Source organism: Neopsephotus bourkii, unplaced genomic scaffold (genome assembly GCF_033783945.1).
Source record: "Neopsephotus bourkii isolate Nb327-2 ecotype Australia unplaced genomic scaffold, CSIRO-AGI_Nbou_v1 NB_639, whole genome shotgun sequence".
Classification (NCBI taxonomy): Eukaryota; Metazoa; Chordata; class Aves; order Psittaciformes; family Psittacidae; genus Neopsephotus; species Neopsephotus bourkii.
In genome coordinates, this window is record NW_026901138.1 from 20,641 (window position 1) to 39,247 (window position 18,607).

Consider the following 18,607-nt stretch of genomic DNA (forward strand, 5'->3'; position numbering starts at 1 on the left):
AAGCCATATTTTCCTCAAACTAAAACTAGGCAGTCACTTTGTAAGTGGCTTTTATTATTTCTTAAGTGAAATGAGTATATTAAACTCAGTTCTGCTAGCATATAAAATCACTAGCAGCAATGTTCAAGGCATGCAAACTGGGAAGCATTTACAATAAATTATGGATAAAAGTGTTGTTAAATTTAAACCCTTTGAGTATTCCATTTTTATTATTCATGAACTTGCATTAACTGACTAAAAATCTTTACAACTTACTTGCAGTATACTACTGATGTAATTTCACTAACTAGCTAGGACGGTGACAGAAAAGTCCTCAGGTCGTAGGTTTTGTAAGAGTGTTCTTCTCTTAATTGGAAGACCTTACAAGGCTAGATGATCTCCATCTACTCCGGTTTGAAAATAGAAGTTTTCCTTCTCCTATGAGGAAGGCTTGTCTTCGCTAGCGAAGATTCAGGAAGGGCTTTACCCACATATTCTGAGCAATACTGTTATCTCCTGGGTCAGTCTCAAGCAACCAATGACATAACAGCACAACATTAAACGTCTAGGTGTTCAGTCATATGACCGCAGCAGTTAAACCTCAGGTGTAAAGGGTGGGGCCAGATCTGTGCAAGCTGGAAGGGCTTACTCTCACTTCTCCGTATGGACAGGCGAGGGTCGAAATGGCAGGTGACAAGGTGCATTGGAAGCTGCAGATCCAACCATGCATGCGGGCGGTCCAGGGCATGGGTTGCTTAAGATTGACCCAGGAGTTGACGGTCCTGGTCGGACACTTCCTGATTGACTAAGCATCCTTTTAACCTGATTTGCCTATCCCACATGCCCTTGGTCATTGTGCTTGTAGTAAGCGTGGGTAAAGCCCTTCCCAAATCTTCACTCGCAAAGCCAAGCCATCAATTTCACTAAACAGTGTAATGAGACTTTTTTTTTTCACTCAATTAGATTTGAATAACTACATCTGTACCTAGTATTGCTCATTGCTACTGCCAGGAACCAGTAGAAAAGCTCAGTATGGTGGTATTTATATCTATAATTTTCAACAACTTGCTTCTGAACTTGCTCCCTTGTTCTGGTAAGTGCTGCTTGTAAGAACAAAGGACTTCTTCAACACAGCAGAAGGCATGTGCAATTTCTAGGTGTTTGGGTTTTGCTTTTTTCTTTCTAAATTCTGATAATAAGAATCATCCAAAGTGCATCCTTGTAGAGGATGTACCTCTGCCTTTCCATTAGTTCATATAACAGTGACTGAATGTTAAAAGTAATATGAATACAGCAATGTCCTTTTTTTGTTGTTTATTTATCAGATAGACTGCAGAAAATTTGATTGCAAACATACCAAAGGTTTGGTAAAATTCATTCTCTTGTTAACTAAGCAATTTTGGCTTTATTTATTAAATTTTTCATTTACAGTATTAGAGTATTTTAATATTGACCTGAAGAGATATTCAAAATAGCACATTTTTTTCCTAAACCTCCATCTTGTAAAGGCATCTAAAGTAAACAGCTTATGTCTGTCAAATATTTGATTTCTCCAGATATTTATCAATTATGAAAACAAAATAGCAGAAGTAGTGTTTTGCACCAGACAGCATGTTGATGGCATTGAGTAACTTAGCCTAAATCTATTGAGCCTTCTGGAACAAAATATTTTTTCTAGTATGCAAGTATTTGACTTAGAAATTAAAAAAAAATAATAATCTACAAGACAATCAGTTATTTAAATGTAGAAAATATTTTCAGTGGTCTAAGTAAATTACCCAAGAAGTGTATCCTTACAATGATCAAAGGGTTGATGTAAGGCATTCCATTAATTTCCTAATGCTAAAACTAATAATTTTGTGTTTATGCTTCTACTCCTGGTTTGGCTTTTTTGTTTTTGTTTGTTTGTTTTTCTTTTTTGTCACCAAAGTAGCAAAGATACTAGAATAACATTAATTGACCTGTTTTTAAACCACAGACATGATAGTTTTCCAGTTCTACAGACAAGGATGCGATTTTCAGAAATTTATACTGATCTCTCAATTGAATTGTTTAAACTCTGATATCACTGTTACATGAAGTACCAAAAATACTTACATTATTAAAAAAGTTAAATTTTTACCAATTCTTTTTCATTACTATAAAAGGTAATTATTTTGCAAAACCACTCTATGAATTAAGTTAGATTGCAATGTAGCTGTAATATAAATGTTTTTCTAAGCAATGCTGATATAATTTGGTGAGAACCACAAATATTTCGGGTCAGGTCTTCCCTCATAGAAAATATTTCGAACAGAAGCAGTGTTTCAGACATTTAAAAATGTTTCAGTTTAAATTAAAATGTTTTACAGACCTATACATTCCTCAGTGACATTACACCAGCACATTTTTTTACACATTTGTGAAATAAAGACAGAAATGCTTTACATCATCATTTTGCAAGTAAACAATTTGAAGAATATTCTCCAAATATTTTAATGGAACATTTAAAAAAGGAGGTGCACAAAGCATGCTATAGTGCAATAATAAACCACAGAAATAGATAACTGAAAAGAGGTGGTTTGTTTGTTTTTTAACTGGCTTACAATGAGAAATATGAAAATGTACCAACAACTTTTCATAACTATAGAACTTGAGAAAATAGGGCCCTGTGTTTTGAAAAAGTAATTTAACAATACCTATTCTGCCACTAATATGGGAATTGTCTCTAAAATAATTCTTTTTAATTTCACATCAAGGTCATGTAAAATCCACACATCATATGAGCCCTTAGCTTATTATGTCTATCCAGTAGATGCTTACTACAGCTCTTTAGAGCTCTAAAACAGTTAAGCGAGCTTCAGAGTAGCAATTCAGCCACATACTACACACTACATAATTTAGACCGAGGTATCCATATTTTTGCTCTTAAATCATTAACAATAACTTACTGATAATATAAAAGGTGTGTAAATTGGTCTCATATGTGTATGTTTGATCAAAATTGCAGTAAATTTAAAAGCAAAGCACAAAAATCTCATACCTGTAAGTATACACATCAGCTTATAGCAACTTAAATCTTTCACATTTTTGCTAAAGTGGGGAAAATATTGCTTAAAAATGTGAGAGAATAATCAGTCGATAAGTATAGAAATACAAACTCCCATTATCTGAATCAGGGATAATTCCAATTTGTTTTGATAACTGCTATTAAAATACATGATATAGCTTCTATCTTTGTATGCACATATTTTGTTTTATTTTTGCACTACATGAACGGTGATCAACTATTCAAAATATCAATCAAAAGATATTCAGGTCCCACGTCTTCTTAGCAATCTAGATTTACATGTTACGACCATACTTTCCTCTTAGCAACAACAAATCCAACATTCTACCAAAAAATGGCAATGATAAGAAAGCATTTAATTTTTGTCATCACAAAATTTGAAACCAGGCAATACAGACCATCATTACATCATAGAACACCCTATGTTCAAAATGAAAAATGCTGAATATTTCATTTTAGTTTACTTGTTAAAATCTTATAATGCACAATAAAAGGTAGAAATATTTATCATAGGGATATTTTTAGGATTTTTGTGATGGATGCTGATTTCTAAGGGAAAAAAGCAAGATGCAGTGATATTTGTGAGAACAAAATCTATGAGGATTCATTGCACAGGTGACTTTAGAGATAAATGAGTATAAACTTCATTTGCAATATTTGCCAAGACAAACAACAACTGCTGACATCAGTAGTAATGTTGCCTACATAGAATGGAGCAGGATGGGTTGGCCTCCAAATTTTGCTAAGCAATTTACAAATAATTTTGTACCTCAAAAAATGTTAGGATGTCTTAGTTGATCTGTAACCATTCCTGGAGCATCTGAAAGATGTAGCAACAAATTTCTTTGCTAAAAATGCACCTTTTCATTTCACATGGTGTTCACCCATTTGGTATATATGACTTAAAAAAAAAAATATCAGTCCACAGTTGCACTACATAAAAAAAAGAAACTTCCTAAATTTCTTTAAACAGTGCTTTCTATAAAATAGATTTTTATTTTATTCTCTCCTTCACTTTTTTGCTTTTAATTATTTATTTTCACTATTTTAGCTTAGCAAATCCATTCATCTTTTTTAAAAATAATGAAAATGCTTGAAAAAATCAGAGATGTTTAATGTCAATTAATATGGACTGTATGAACTACCACTATAAGATGCAATCATTAAAACATAGCATAAGGCTGACACTCTACCACATACAGAAATTGAAAATATATGCTGCATTATGTACCTGCTAGCTTACCGAGACTTCTTAAAATTAAAAGCTGACAAGGGTTTAAAAATACATAGCCATGCTTATGACTAGGGTCCATTTACTTTGTTAACAACATTTGAAGTTGGTATTAAAGCTAGTTTTGCTTTTCAAGTTCCCAAGCAAATTTTATTTGTAATAAAGTGAAATTCAGCTAGAAACAAACAAAACAATAATTTTATTATTAATTTTAAGAGGGATATTAAAATCACTTAATAATAAACCCCCTTTTATTTCTTTGAAGACTATGTAACCTGCCCTTAATACTTAGGAAATTTGAAAGTGACAGGCACACCTTGTTGAATAAATTTCAAGAGTTATTAAGAATAACAAAAAATACTAAATCTTAGCTTCAGTTCTATTTAAGGCACCATGTAATAGCCGAGGTACAATGATCCCTGATGTACATTCTTAAATGGCAATGGTCCATCTAGCCACCTATTCAAATTCAATGCAATTGGGAATAAGTACAAGTTAGGTGTGCCAGTTACACTACCTTATTTTTTTTTTTTTGTAATAAAATTAAGTTTACTTTAATAATCAGGAAATATATTTTGAAAAGAAAATGATGCAGGTTGCTACATTCCTTACATTCTATAAATTGTCATTTATGAAAGCATCAGATTGAACTAGTAGTAGGAAAAGACCTGGAATAGAAGAAATTCATCCAAAAGGAGTTTTTCCTGCATGTCCAGCATAATCTTCTGGTTCAGTTTCTATCAACTACAGTACCACTCAACAACCAGTAACATCTGTGCAGCGGTCTCAAATATAGCATCAGCACTCTCAAAAAACAGGGGAACTGGCATGCAAATAAAATCTGGAGCTGTTGATTTTAAAAGAAGCTTGTATTGTTTACATGGTGATCAAATAATTAGGTATGTCTGCAATGTAAAAATTACCACATTGTTACAATACTACCACTCATTCTGCATTTGTAAATACAGAGAAAACACTTCTTCCTTAGGGAAAGAAAACAGTAGATCTTCCCAACCCTCCAACAGTATGATAAAAATACCTCATGAATGCTAACAATTTCATCAAAATAGTGTCTTCTAGTTCTGTTCAATGAAAAGGACGTTTTATAACAAACTTGATACATCTGCTGTCAAATGAGTATGCCCCCAGTATAAGTCAAAGTATTTATTTTAATATTTCACAGAAGTGCATCTAATTAAAAACCTATGTATATTAAATCATTATGACAAATAGTTAACATCATTAAAATATTTTAAAATTATGAAAAAGAAGTTATTTAAATTTTAGGAGGACAAAAGCATTAACATTACAAGCTTTGCAAAAGTCTTCCTTGACACTCAAAACTAGGAAAACTCAATACCAAGTAACCAATGCAGAATTATTTTGCTTAGAAATTTGTTTTAAACATCCGGCAAAATGCATGCACCCATTTCATTTCAGAACTGCAATAAAAGGTAATGTTCAGCACAGCTAAAATTTGATAAGTCAACTTGCAGACCTATTCCCCTCCCCCCTTTATGTCCAGCATTAACAGTGCTAATGTAATTGGGTGGGCACTTCAATATTACACTGCAGTATATGCATTTCCAGTAGCACTGCACTGTCTGATAGTCTGAGAATTTGTAACAGTGTGCTCATTATGAAGTGGGTTCAGGAGGCTCTGCTCTACTCCACTCTCAAGCACTGGCTGCTGCATAGAGCCCACCTGAAATGCCTGGTTTAGTTCTGTTTTCTCCCTCTTGGCTTGTGGCTCTCCATTTTCATCCAGCTCTTCTTCTATTTCACTTTCAACTTCACTGCCATCATCTGCACAAAAAAAAAAAACCAAACAACAACACTAAAAAAAAATCAACCAAACAACAAAGCAAAACCAAAACAAACAAGAAAATATAGCACAAAAGGAAAAATCTAAACACGAATGTCTTCATTTTGCAAATAATATGAAATATGAAAACACAAGGAAGTATAGCAAACGCATAAAATAGAAACTGAAAGATCAACATTTTACTGGGAAAAGTCAATAAATGCTACAGATAAATAGGATAATGAACCCTCTCTAATGTTATCCCATTTTACTGAAAATGAAATGAAAGTGAAATGAAGAGAGGTTGACTTGCTCCAAATCATACAACCAGCGTAAGAATGGAGAACAAACTAAGCCTTTAATCTACAAAGAGGACAAAACCTCATTTCTTACTATATCCTTCAGTAACAATTAGCAAGCTATTTGGTTAGTGCTTGGACACAATTTCTCCATCTTCACTTCTCAGACTCCTAATTCACTACAAATGTCAATATATGTATATTCTCATCATATCTTTCTTTTTCCAACTGTCCATCCCCTTCAACTCTCTCACCAGGATATACAGCTAAATTCTGGGTGAAATTTTGAAAATTTATTGTGCAAACAATAAGCATTTTAAAAAAGATTTCCTATTAAGAACCTAGAGTATTTAGTCATTGTATACTATATATCATGTATAGCATATTGTACCCATATAATAGTTATATACACATAAATCGTGACACAGATTTAGATTCTGCTTTCCTGTGTTTTCAAAAAATAAGAACTTATTTTGCTCCAAGAGAAACACTAGTTCTACATAAAACTGTACATTTGAGAGATTTTACTGCTTACCTTTAGCCATATTTCCAGGGGATATAGAATTTAAATCACCAAACTGCAAAATAAATAATAAAAAGTGTGGACACAGTCCTACACAAACACAACCTTAGATTACCTATGATGAAGCCACTACTATGCTCCAATGTTTTGTGGCTAGTATGAAAGTACATGCATGTGACTGCAGTCACAACCATAGTATACCAGTTCATTTTCCATCCCATCATATTCATGTTCATATTAAGGAAATTAACATTAAAATAAAAAATGCTCAGCAATTAAAACCATGGAATATAAACTTGAGCAAATGATTTTGCTTTTTTGGGTGACTTATGTCAAGTCCTTTGTTGCTTTGAGTGAGATATTTCTTATGTAGAATGCTGGAAAATATGACTAGTGTCCATTTTTAAACTGCAATATTTTAATGGAAAGCTCCTTTAAAAGTTCCTCTGAGAAGGTGACTCACTAAAGGCAGTTATAGTGTAGCAAAACTATATACAAAGTAAATAAGTGGCACCACTGAAAATAGGGCTTATGGTTATTACAGTGCATTCTAGTTTACTTGCTCAAATAAAGTGAAAAATTGCTCACAAGTAAATGCAACCTTCCTTTCTCCCTTTCCTTGTGTTAGTCATCTACCCTTCTCTTCAATGAGAAGCAGCAGAGCATAATTTGATGGGTGAATCTCATACGAAAGGAGTACAATATTTAGATAAATATATTTCTAACCATACTTGATTCAGTCCTTTTCAGAAATATGGAAAGATAAAACCTCAGTGAACACTAAACCAGCATAAGTAGCAGCAGCCCTATCCTTCCAGGTTCCCTCACACATACTCCCTCCTCGCCTCCCCATACCCATCCTTTTGCCTTAAGTGTTCACATGGCTGTGCAAAGAAGCACATGACAGAACTGACCCAAGGAAAACCCCACCATTTTAATGGGGTTATTTTGCACAGGATAAATTCTCTGATCCAGTTAACCACAGGACTGACTGAGTACTTGTGCCAGCATCAATGTCCAAAGCTAAGGGGATGAGAGAGGAGGAGACAGAGTGCTTTTCTAAGCTGCAAAGCCATTTTATACTGGCTTCAAGTGTTTGTCAAACTAGCCTAAGTCTTTCCTATTATATTTCATCCACAGTCAGTAAATGCGGAGAAACACAAGAAGCCATAGATTGAATGAATATTTATGTCCTCTTCCCTGTTATCCTCTCACCTCTCAAAGCTTTAGATTGCATAATTTCCCTCTAAGATCATATCCATCTTAAATTTGCCAAACATTATAGGAAGTCCCACAGTGCACCAAAACCATTACATTTAACCTATACCATATCTGTCAAGAAAAAATAATCATAGAGATACTACACTTTTGCAATACTTTGTTATAAATGTAATGGCAGTGTTTAATCAAATACCTAATCAGAAACAGTCATTTATTTTTTCTAAAGCATGCCATATCAAACTACAAATTAAGTCAAGACTTCCCATCTCTATGAAAAAGCACATAGAATTGTATGTTCACATCTATCCATTTTCTACCACTTTAAAAGCACTGATCCTTGATGATAACTCCGAAGATAATGTGAATTCTCAAGCAACTCACACAAAATTACCAGTTAGGTGGGCTACTGTAAAAAAGAGGTCTGACATAAGCTTCAGTTTGCAAATACAATGGGCTCATATAAGACACAGCATTTCTGAATTAAGACTTTTGCTCTGTTTATTGAAATATAAGCATGAAAATATGCAATGTCCAATCCTGCAAGTACTTCTGTGCTACTTTCATTTCATGCATGTTGTCAGTTGGCCCTGGTTAACACCAAGCACTCATCTAGCCGTTCGCTTACTTCCCCACCCCCTGTCCAGAGGGATGGTGGAGCAAATAGGAAGAACCGGAGTGAGAAAGCTCATGAATGAAGACAGGGAGATCACTTACCAATTGCTGTCACAGGCAACAAAACATGGGGAATTTAATTTATTGCCAATTAAAATAAATATTTAATTGCTGATTTGAGTAGTGGGAAGCAAAAAAAGAACAAAACATTTAAACACTTCAGGAAAACATCTTTCTTCCCCCTTTCCCAGGCTCAACTTCACTCCAAGCACCTCTATTCCCCCTATGTTACTGTTGCAAGTTACACTCAATCCCTTCAGCGAGGCCTTGTGGTCAGTACATAGCATTTTTTCTCTGCGCTCCTTCCTTCTCACTTTTCCTCTGGTTCTCCACAGGCTGCAGTTCCTTTGGGAATATCCCTCTGTTCTGGAGGTTATCCACAGGCTGCAGGGAATATCTGCTCCATCATGGATCATCTCCTACTGCTCTGACCTTGATGTTCCCTCTGCTGTTTCTTACTCTTTTTTTTCCCTCCTCCTGTGCCTGTCTGGTGTTTACTGCCCTTTCTCAAATGTTTTCACAGAGGTACCTGAAAGTTTGCCAATTGGATCAGCTTTGGCCTGTGGTGGGTCCATTGTCAAGCTGACAAGAACTGGCTGTGTCTGGCACAAGGCAGTCCCATACTTCTCACAGAGTCCACCCTTGCAGCCCCTGCCCTGTCCCCATCTCCCCCCTCCACCCCTCAGCCTTGCCACTTACAAGCAATACATGTAAACAGTGCCACTGAAGCAAAACTAACTTCTTCATGTGAACCAGCCTTCTGAAGTCAGTGGGACTACCCATTTGTCTAGATATTTGTACTGGAATCTCAAGTATGTGTAAATATGAGTAAGCAGATCCCTGAAAGCAAGTTTTGTATTATTCTATTCCTTTTTCGATTCATATGAAATATTTAGTTTCCCAGAAATCAAAAAAAGGTTCCTACCTAGCAGGTTGATCTGGGTTTTTGTTTGTTTGTTGGTTGGTTGGTTTGGGTTTTTTTTTTGTAAGAAGTAATTGTGGTTTTAGTACTCTGAAAAACAATCAGCCAAGGAAACATGGATTAAGGTATATAACTCAAATTTGAAGATGCCAATGTCTTTGCAGCTCAATCTGCAACAGTTATATTACAAAATATCCCATAAATCCATGTAAATGTTAAAAATGTAGATGCATATCCAAATTGATCAACGAATTCACCAATCCATTGTCTTACGTATTATCTTACCTCTCCCATAACTGCGATTGGTGTCTCTCCTGTTGCCTGAGCAACACGATGTTCTACTAAGTAAAACATGTACTCATCATAAAGCAAGCGGATCAGATGAAAAGAGCCAAAGCTAGCAGCACTGCGTAAGGTTAAATCTCGAATCACCATTGAGCTATTTAAACATGGGGGGGAAAAAAAATCACAGTTCTTTATTAATTTATTCATATGGAATATGCACTTCAAGAATAATATTTTTTAAAGTAATGCTATCCACAAACAGCGGATTTATGGTGTCTTCAAAAATAAATGTCCCGGGAAAACAATTATTTTCTGAAAGCATGGTTGGAGACCACATTACACAATTAGAAGCTAAATTTTCAATAAAGACAGGAAAGGTTTTGTTTTGACATATTCACAATTACCAATATGTGAGCGCATGTAAAAAATGACTTTAGTGGAAGGAAGTTCTTTGCTAAAATTTTAAATAATAAAATTGTATTAATATTATTTAATTTTAAACAAAGCACTCTTTCAAAATATTTTCTGTTGTGCTCACATTCCTAGTCCAAAGTTTTTAATTTATATGTTTTTTAAACTTATAAATGTAAATAAGTTTGTGTACACCTTCTAATAGAAAAATGCAAATTGTGGATGAAAACTCTATCCCAGATGAAACCAGGACAGTATGAAACCCTATGTGATACTATGTGCTATTTTGTAAAAAAAACCCTAGCTTTACTATGATAACTGATACAGTAGCAGATGACATGGACATTTTGTCTTTATGCTCTTTTTGCACATTACACATATTTTTTCCCTACGTAATGCAAATTGAAGCCATGCTATTTTATCAAATAGTATTAAAAACATTGGCTTTACAACTGTATAGCTATTCAATACGAAACGTTTCATTGCATGTTTCCAAATCAGGAATCAAATCTACAATCAAATCAAATATACAAGGATCATTTCATCCTCTGCTGAGTTGTACATAGCCCTGTGCTTAACACTGACAACACTAATCTTTCAGAGGGAGGGAGGCTCTTAATTTCTTGGGAACTAATGTCTGATATTAATTTTGTCAACATTATTGCAGCATACAGTTCAGCAACTAATAAAATAGCTAAAATAATTTAGAAGACTATTAAGAACTACCTGTAGAAAGACCATTTTAAAAGAAATTGCCGTGCTGCTTTAGGAAAGCTGGGTCTTCCTTCATACGGTTTCAATGCTTGCATCATTACATTATCAAGCCAGGCGGCCCACTGCTCCAGAGTGCTCTGCTGCTGAAGAGTCACCTTGAAATCTGTTTCTAGTCTTTGAACCATATTGTCATCACACTGACACACCCAGGAAGCCTGCTCCTGTTGCAACACATGGCAAACATGAAAGTAAACCACAAAATGTAAATTATTCTTAAAGACTGAACACTTAAACAAAAAGGATGAAATACACTTATTAGGCAAACTAATGAGTATTTTTATTTTCATGTCCCTTTCAATTTTGTTGGAAGAAAATGAAAGTAAGGAACCCAAAGTATAAAAATGGGCATCAAATAAAGTACACACACACAAAAATACAACAGGAAAAAACACAAATACATTGCAATGTTCCATATTAATTTTCATGAAAGAATTTTCAACTTCTCTCATAATTTTTCTAGTAAAAGTTTTCAGGAATTGTCATGCTTGGGACTACAGGAACAAGGAATGGAAAGGGCAGTCAAATGCAAGTTGAGAGAATAAGAAATAGAGTAACCAAGAAACCAAAGTACCATGGTTCCTATTTATTTGAAAGAGTTAAGACCAAGTACAATTTCTGTGATATTTTTTAATCACCTTGCTTAAAAAGTTTTGTTTTCTATGCAAAAAATTATTGTTTTGTTTATCCATAGACTGCAATATATTGCACATTGCTCAATGAGTAATATAAATAGCACATAATTGGACAAACACAGTCCATGTACAATAATCAACAATTCACACTATTAACATCAAATGTAATTATATTAAATTTTAAAGTTTAAATAAGACTTCTGTTAAATGGAACTTAGAGAAAACCAATATCGGTTTAATATAGGCCATATTCTTAAACTTCAGCTGTCACAAGCCAAGTTAACATCTCAACATTTATAGACCCTGCATCTTACCACAGAACAATATTTAATAGACCATATATTTTTCACATACTAATCTTAGGTAAATATGCACACCATTATGCTATATAACTATATCTGTGTTAAATTTTATTTATTCAAAGGTCTGCCAATAAGCAAAAAGAGCTTAACTGTTGCTAGTGAACTTCTGAACTTCTGTTAAGATAAAATGTGTTAAAATGTTTCTTCATGAAAGAAGACAAATGTATGACTGCCAGTAATCTGGACCATGTCAGTTAGCTGAGCAACAGGAGAAAAAAAAAATGCTGTTTCTTCTAAGGAGAAGAAAGAGGTAAAGGGCAAATCTTTTTCTAAACCTAATGAAAAAATACTAAAATTGATGTTTTACATATAACTGGAAACTACTTCTGACCACTTACTTAGGAAAGGCTGTAAATGTAAACACAAACAATTAAGGAAAGTATACCAATGATATTATCTTTGAAATAAAAATAAATGAATGAAACAATCTATACTAGAAATAGTACAGTATGATCAATATTTTTTTAGGGAAGATCAGAAGCTATGCTATTATCCAAGATTTCTTCTTCAGGCATTATTCATGCTGTTCATTCTAAGAACACATGTACTCTTCACTTTCATCTTCATTAAATAAAAATTGGAAGAATGCATTATGAGAAAGATAAGCCTTCAGAGAAAATGGAAATAGGTCATGGTTCAGAGGTTTTATTTTCCTTACAGCCAAAGTGCAAGCTTGACAGTTTCAACTGAATCACTGCACATATAAAAATCAGCAAAAAGTTCCCACTTTCTTGATGGCATAATAAAAACTAACAACAAAAATCAAAATTTCTGAGGGAAATATTTTTTTTTAAGTCTGTTTTTTAAAGCCACAGGTACCTGTACGTTGGCAAAATCAACACGGTTGAGATCACTGAGCATCTGGTTGATCTGAGAAGTGTTTTGAAGCACAGCCCGAGCTGCCTGAGCCAGGTGATTAAGAGATGTGTATCTTCTCAAAGTCTGGGCAAAGGCACTTACAGCAGCAACCTATGAAGAAATCCATTTATCCTAACACGTTGTATTATGAACAGGTCTTCTATTTAATCTATTTTAATTTTAAAATGTATTAGTTTATGATCCCTCAGATACTGCAATTCACGTACACTGGAACACATACAGTTTTTCCTGGGTTTTTTTTTTGTTTTTTTTTTTTTTTGGCAAACAAAGTTATTTCTAATCCCATGCTTCATGTTTGAAGTTCAACCTAAATATGACATTTACCATAAAAGTTAAAATGCTGCTACTTTTAGATCTTAAATGACATCTAGTGTACAATTACATAAAGTGAAGACTACAGTAAACTGAAGTAAACTTTGTTTACCTTGGTTTGTATCATTCTCTGTGGAATATTGCTCATGGCACTGGAAAGCCAACCTTCAAGGCTTTTTGCAAAATTGCGAATGGCTTGAGTCAAGGCACCTAAATGTTAAAGAATAAAAATAAAATGAAAAATATGGCAAGGTATCTCTCTTGAAACCTTTTGCATCATCAGCATTTAAATATTCTACATTGACATCTACTGCATTTATTGGCGAAGAGATGTATCCAGTCCAGGTTTGGATCCCTCTCAATACAAGAAGGATGTTTGTTGATAAACTGGAGCAAGTTCAGTAGAGGGCCACTGACATGGTCGGGGGCTGGAGCAAATACCTTATGAATAGAGGCTGAGGGAACTAGGTGTGTTCAGCCTGGAAAAGAGAAAGTTTAGGGGAGAACTAAGAGAAGCCTCTCAATATCTAAAAGGTTTCAAGAAGACAGAGTCAGAGTCTTCACAATGATGCATGGCAGGAAGGTAATAGATGATGGTTATGAACTTGAAAAAGAGAGGTCCTAACTTGATAAATTATTTTCACTTTGAGGACAGACAAGGAGTGCCAATTCATGGCCCGTCACTGGACTCTCTACAGTGTATCCGTGCCTCTAGGGAACCCAGAACTGAAGAAAGGACTCTAGGTACACAGTACACAACTGGCACTGAAAAAATGTTACCTACCTGGATCTACTGGCAACACTTTGCCTAATGCAGCCCAGAATAGCATTAGCCCTTTGTGGCACAGGCACGCGTCTCATGTTAAATTGGTGTCTACCAGGACCTCCAGGTCCTTTTCTGAAAAGCTGTTTTCCAGCTGGCTCTCGTACTGCCACCCCCCCCCCCCCCCCTCCTCCCCCCCCCCCCCCCCCCCCCGGCATGTACCGGTGCATGGGATTGTTTGTCCCCAGGGGCATGTCTTGGCACTCCTCCTTGTTGACGTACATGAGGATCCTGTCAGCCTGATTCTCCATCTTGTCAAGGTCCCTCTGGATGGCAGCGCAACCCTGTGATGTATCAGCCACTCTTCACAGTTTTGTGTCATCAGCCAACTTGCTGAGGATACACTCTGCCCCATCATCCAGATCACTAATGAAGACATTGAACAGTATTGGATCCAGTATTGACCCCTGGGGTACACTGCTATTTACTGGCCTCCTTCTAGATGTTTTGCCAATATGCCCATGGGATCTTCTTTGAGGATGGAGGACTGCTAGGGAGAGACAGGATCCACATGACCTAGTGGGGCACAAACAGCTTTGCCAACAGGCTGGATAACCTGGTAAGGAGAGCTTTATGCTAGGAATGATGGGGAAGTGATGAACAACAGTCAAGTGAGAAAGTCATAGACCAAATGGGCAAGTGAAGGATGTGGCGTAAGCAGGAGGGTCCTTGTAATCAACAAAACTTCAAGCATACGCATAGGAAGTGTCAGATCAACATTATAGTAAAGCTTTCATGCCCTTTTGGAGAAATTGGTACGATTGGGTGCTTCTTTGAAGTGTCTGCACACCTATGCCCACAACTCGGGGAAAAACAAGAGGAATTAGACATCTGTGAGCATTTGCAGGGCTACGATCTCGGGGATCAGAGAGATACTGTGGGATGTCTCATACAACTGGAGTACTGCAATGGATGGATACGGAATCTTTAGGGAAAACAAGACAAGATGCTCTATATGAAAGAGGACCCGGAATGCATGGAGCTTTGCCTAGGGATGAATGATAAGCCAGTTGAGAGCTTAAGGGTCCAGGTTAGATGACATACCAACGTGGGGGATGGTGTGAGTATCTGATACAGGCTGGCTGACCAGGAAGAAGTAGATGAAGTCTTGCAGTGGGTTGACCTTGGCTGGCTGCCAGGTGCCCGACAAACTACTCTATCACTCCCCCTTCTCAACAGAACAGGGGAGAAAAATGTGATTAAAAGCTTGCGGGTGGTTGAGATAAGGACAGGGAGATCATTCAACAGTTACTGTCACAGGGAAAACAGACTTGGCTTGGGGAAAATAATGTATTGCCAAATAAACAGGTTAGGATAATGAGGAATAGAACTGTCGTGGTTTAACCCATCCAGACATCTTGTCCACTCATTCCCCCCTCCCCCCCCCCCCCCCCCCCCCCCCCCCACTTCTTGCCCTCCCCTACTCTCGGAGGGACGAAGAGGAGAATCAAAAAGAATTCTTTGGTCAGTTTGGGTCAGGTGTCCTGTCTCTGCTTCCTCCCGGCTTCCCCTCCTCCCTGGCAGAGCATGAGGCTCACAAAGTCCTTGGCCAAACCAAAACATCATTTTTTTCAGCTCCGTTCCCAGCCCGAAAGTCAAAACACAGCACTGCACCAGCTACCAAGAAGGAGAAAAATGACTGCTACTGTGTCGTGGTTTAACCAATGCCAGACAGTTTGTGCACTCACTCCCCCCCCCCCCCTTCTTGCCCTCCCCTTACTCCTGGAGGGACGGAGAGGAGAATCAGAAAAAATGCAACTCCCACGGGTTGAGATAAGAACAGTTTAGTAACTAAGGTATAACACAAATCACTACTGCTACCACCAATAATAGTAATGATAAAGGAAATAACAAGGGAAGAGAATACAACACCCCATCACCAGGCGACCGATAATTCGCCCCCCCAGCCCGACCAAGCACCGATACCTCCTCCAACCCTGCAGTCCACTCCTAGCCCTTCCGGGTAACTCCCAGTTCCCTCCTGGGCATGACGTGCTGTGGTATGGAATACCTCTTTGGTCAGTTTGGGTCAGGTGTCCTGTCTCTGCTTCCTCCCGGCTTCCCCTCCTCCCTGGCAGAGCATGAGGCCCACAAAGTCCTTGGCCAAACCAAAACATCATTGTTTTCAGCTCTGTTCCCAGCTGAAAGTCAAAACACAGCACTGCACCAGCTACCAAGAAAGAGAAAAACGACTGCCACTGCTAAACCCAGGACATACTGCTAAACCCCCTTCCCCTCTTCCCAGGCTCAAGTTCACTCCCAACTCTTCTACCTCCTCCCTCTGAGTGGTGCAAGGGGATGAGGAATGGGGATTGCAGTCAGTTCATCACATGTTGTCTTTGCCTCTCCTTCCTCCTCAGGCTCTTCCCCTGCTCTAGTATGAGGCCTCACCCATGAGAGAGTCCTCCACAGACTTCTCCAACATGGGTCCTTCCCACAGGCTGGACTTCTTCACGAGCTGCTCTAACATAGGTCCTTTCCACAAGGTGCAGTCCTTCAGAACAGACTGCTCCAGTGTGGGTCTCCCCACTGGGTCATAGGTCCTGCCAGAAAACCTGTTCCAGCGTGGGCTCCTCTCCACGGGGCCACCGTTCCTGCCAGGAGCCTACTCTATCGTGGTCTCTCCATGGTCTGCAGCTTCCTTCAGGGCACACCCACCTGCTCTTGCATGAGGTCCTCCATGGGCTGCAGGGTAACAATGTGCTTCACCATGATCTTCACCATGGGCTGCAGGGGAATCTATGCTCGGGCACCTGGAGCACATCCTCCCTCTTCTTCTTCCATGACCTTGATGTCTGCATAGGTATCGCTCTCATATATTCTCACGCTTGTCTCAGCGCTGCTGTTTTGCAGCAGTTGTTATCCTTTCCTAAGTATGTTATCACAGAAGCGCTACCAATGACTCCGATTGACTCAGACTTTGGCCAGCGGCAGGTCCATCTTCAAGCTGCTGAAACTGGCTCTTTCCAACATGAGGGGGGCTTCTCATAGAAGCCATCCCTGCACCCCCCCATCTATACCAAAACCTTGCCGTGTAAACCCAATACAGGTCTTCTTCAGGCAACTGGAATAAACCCCGTGTTCACAGGCTCTGATTCTCATGGAAGACTTGAACAGCCCCAATATCTGCTTAGATGGACAACAAAGCAGAGCCAAGCAACCCAGGAGGGCAGTCAAGCAGTGCAACTGGTTGCCCAGAGAGGTTTGTGTAGTTTCTGTCCTTAGATGTTTTCAAGACCCGACTGGGAAAAGCCCTGAGCAAACTGTCTGAATTCTGCATCAACCATGCTTTGAGCAGGAGGTTGGACTAGAGACCTCCTGAGGTCCCTTCCAACCCGAATTATTCTTGGAATTCTATATTATGTAGCAATTATTTAGTTTCTGATTTAACAAACAGATCTGACCACCTATGACCCTTTCAAGAAACTTATGATCAGCAGTGGAAATTCATTTTGGCATTCCTACAGGTACATCAGTAATCTGAAAACTTCCATCATGAATTTTCCACCTTCAATGTAAACGCTTCTGCTTTTAAAGAGCAAAACCATGCAGGGAATGGCAGGTATCGCAATACCACAGTTTCCTCAAGTAAGCTCAAAGTACCCTGAATCATTGCCAACATGCTGTTTATTTTAGTTCTGAAAAAGAAAATGCAATGTTCAGTGTTCAATAAGCAATATATAAGAATGTGTTTAACTAACAGAAGGTAGAACTGCTCTCTGTACTGTAAAATCCTGGTGGTGGAGACAGAATGCTGCTACAGTAATGAAGGAAGAAAAAAATAGAAAAGAGAAATCATATATAGAAAAGAGAAATCATATTATCTTAAAGCGTGGTTGTTGTTTTTTTTTTAACCTATACCACGTCTGTCAAGAAAAAAAGATCATAGAGATACTACAATTTTGCAATACTTTGCTATAAATGATATGGAAATGCTTAATCTAATACTAATAAGTGTGTTTTATTTTTCACAGCATCTTTTTCTTCAAATTTGTAGTGATGCCTAGTTTATGTAACTGCCCTCTAATGCAGATGATCATCTGAAAATTGATTTGCATTTCTAAAAATTCTGTATTAGCTCTGTGGAACAGCCTTTTTTTTATTCTTTTTTTTTTTTTCCTTTTTTTCTTTTTAACGAGGTTTCCAGTCAAAGAACAAACTCTCTTTTGCACTGTCAACCATCTAACCCACTTACACTTCTACATAAACATTTTTTATATGCACTAACTAAGCATTCACTCATGTTAATTTTTTACTCGCAGAATAAGAAAAAGTCAAAGAATAAGGAATACAGTAAATAATTTGTCAACAGTATTTAGTCTTTTGAAGAAAATAGCATATTTTTTTCTAAAGAAATAATATACCCTCTTTCTAGCTAAACACAGTATTATTAGTGGACAGTGATGTATATAGAGTGATCACAAATTTC

General features: G+C 37.2%; 1 protein-coding gene across 2 annotated transcripts in view; it reads right to left on the bottom strand.

Annotated features, from left to right (window-relative positions):
• Window positions 1-2,858: 2,858 nt before the first annotated feature.
• The window catches only part of LOC133211660 (transcription factor RFX3-like), a 72,882-nt gene continuing 57,133 nt past the window's right edge, over window positions 2,859-18,607 (bottom strand). For both annotated transcript variants that reach the window (XM_061352224.1, XM_061352223.1), the window contains 6 exons: window positions 13,468-13,565; window positions 12,984-13,133; window positions 11,123-11,331; window positions 9,986-10,139; window positions 6,898-6,940; window positions 2,859-6,065 (listed from right to left, as the gene is read on the bottom strand). In XM_061352224.1, coding sequence (XP_061208208.1) covers window positions 5,824-6,065; window positions 6,898-6,940; window positions 9,986-10,139; window positions 11,123-11,331; window positions 12,984-13,133; window positions 13,468-13,565 — 896 coding nt within the window. In that variant the 3' untranslated portion in view covers window positions 2,859-5,823. The remainder of the gene's footprint in view (window positions 6,066-6,897; window positions 6,941-9,985; window positions 10,140-11,122; window positions 11,332-12,983; window positions 13,134-13,467; window positions 13,566-18,607) is intronic.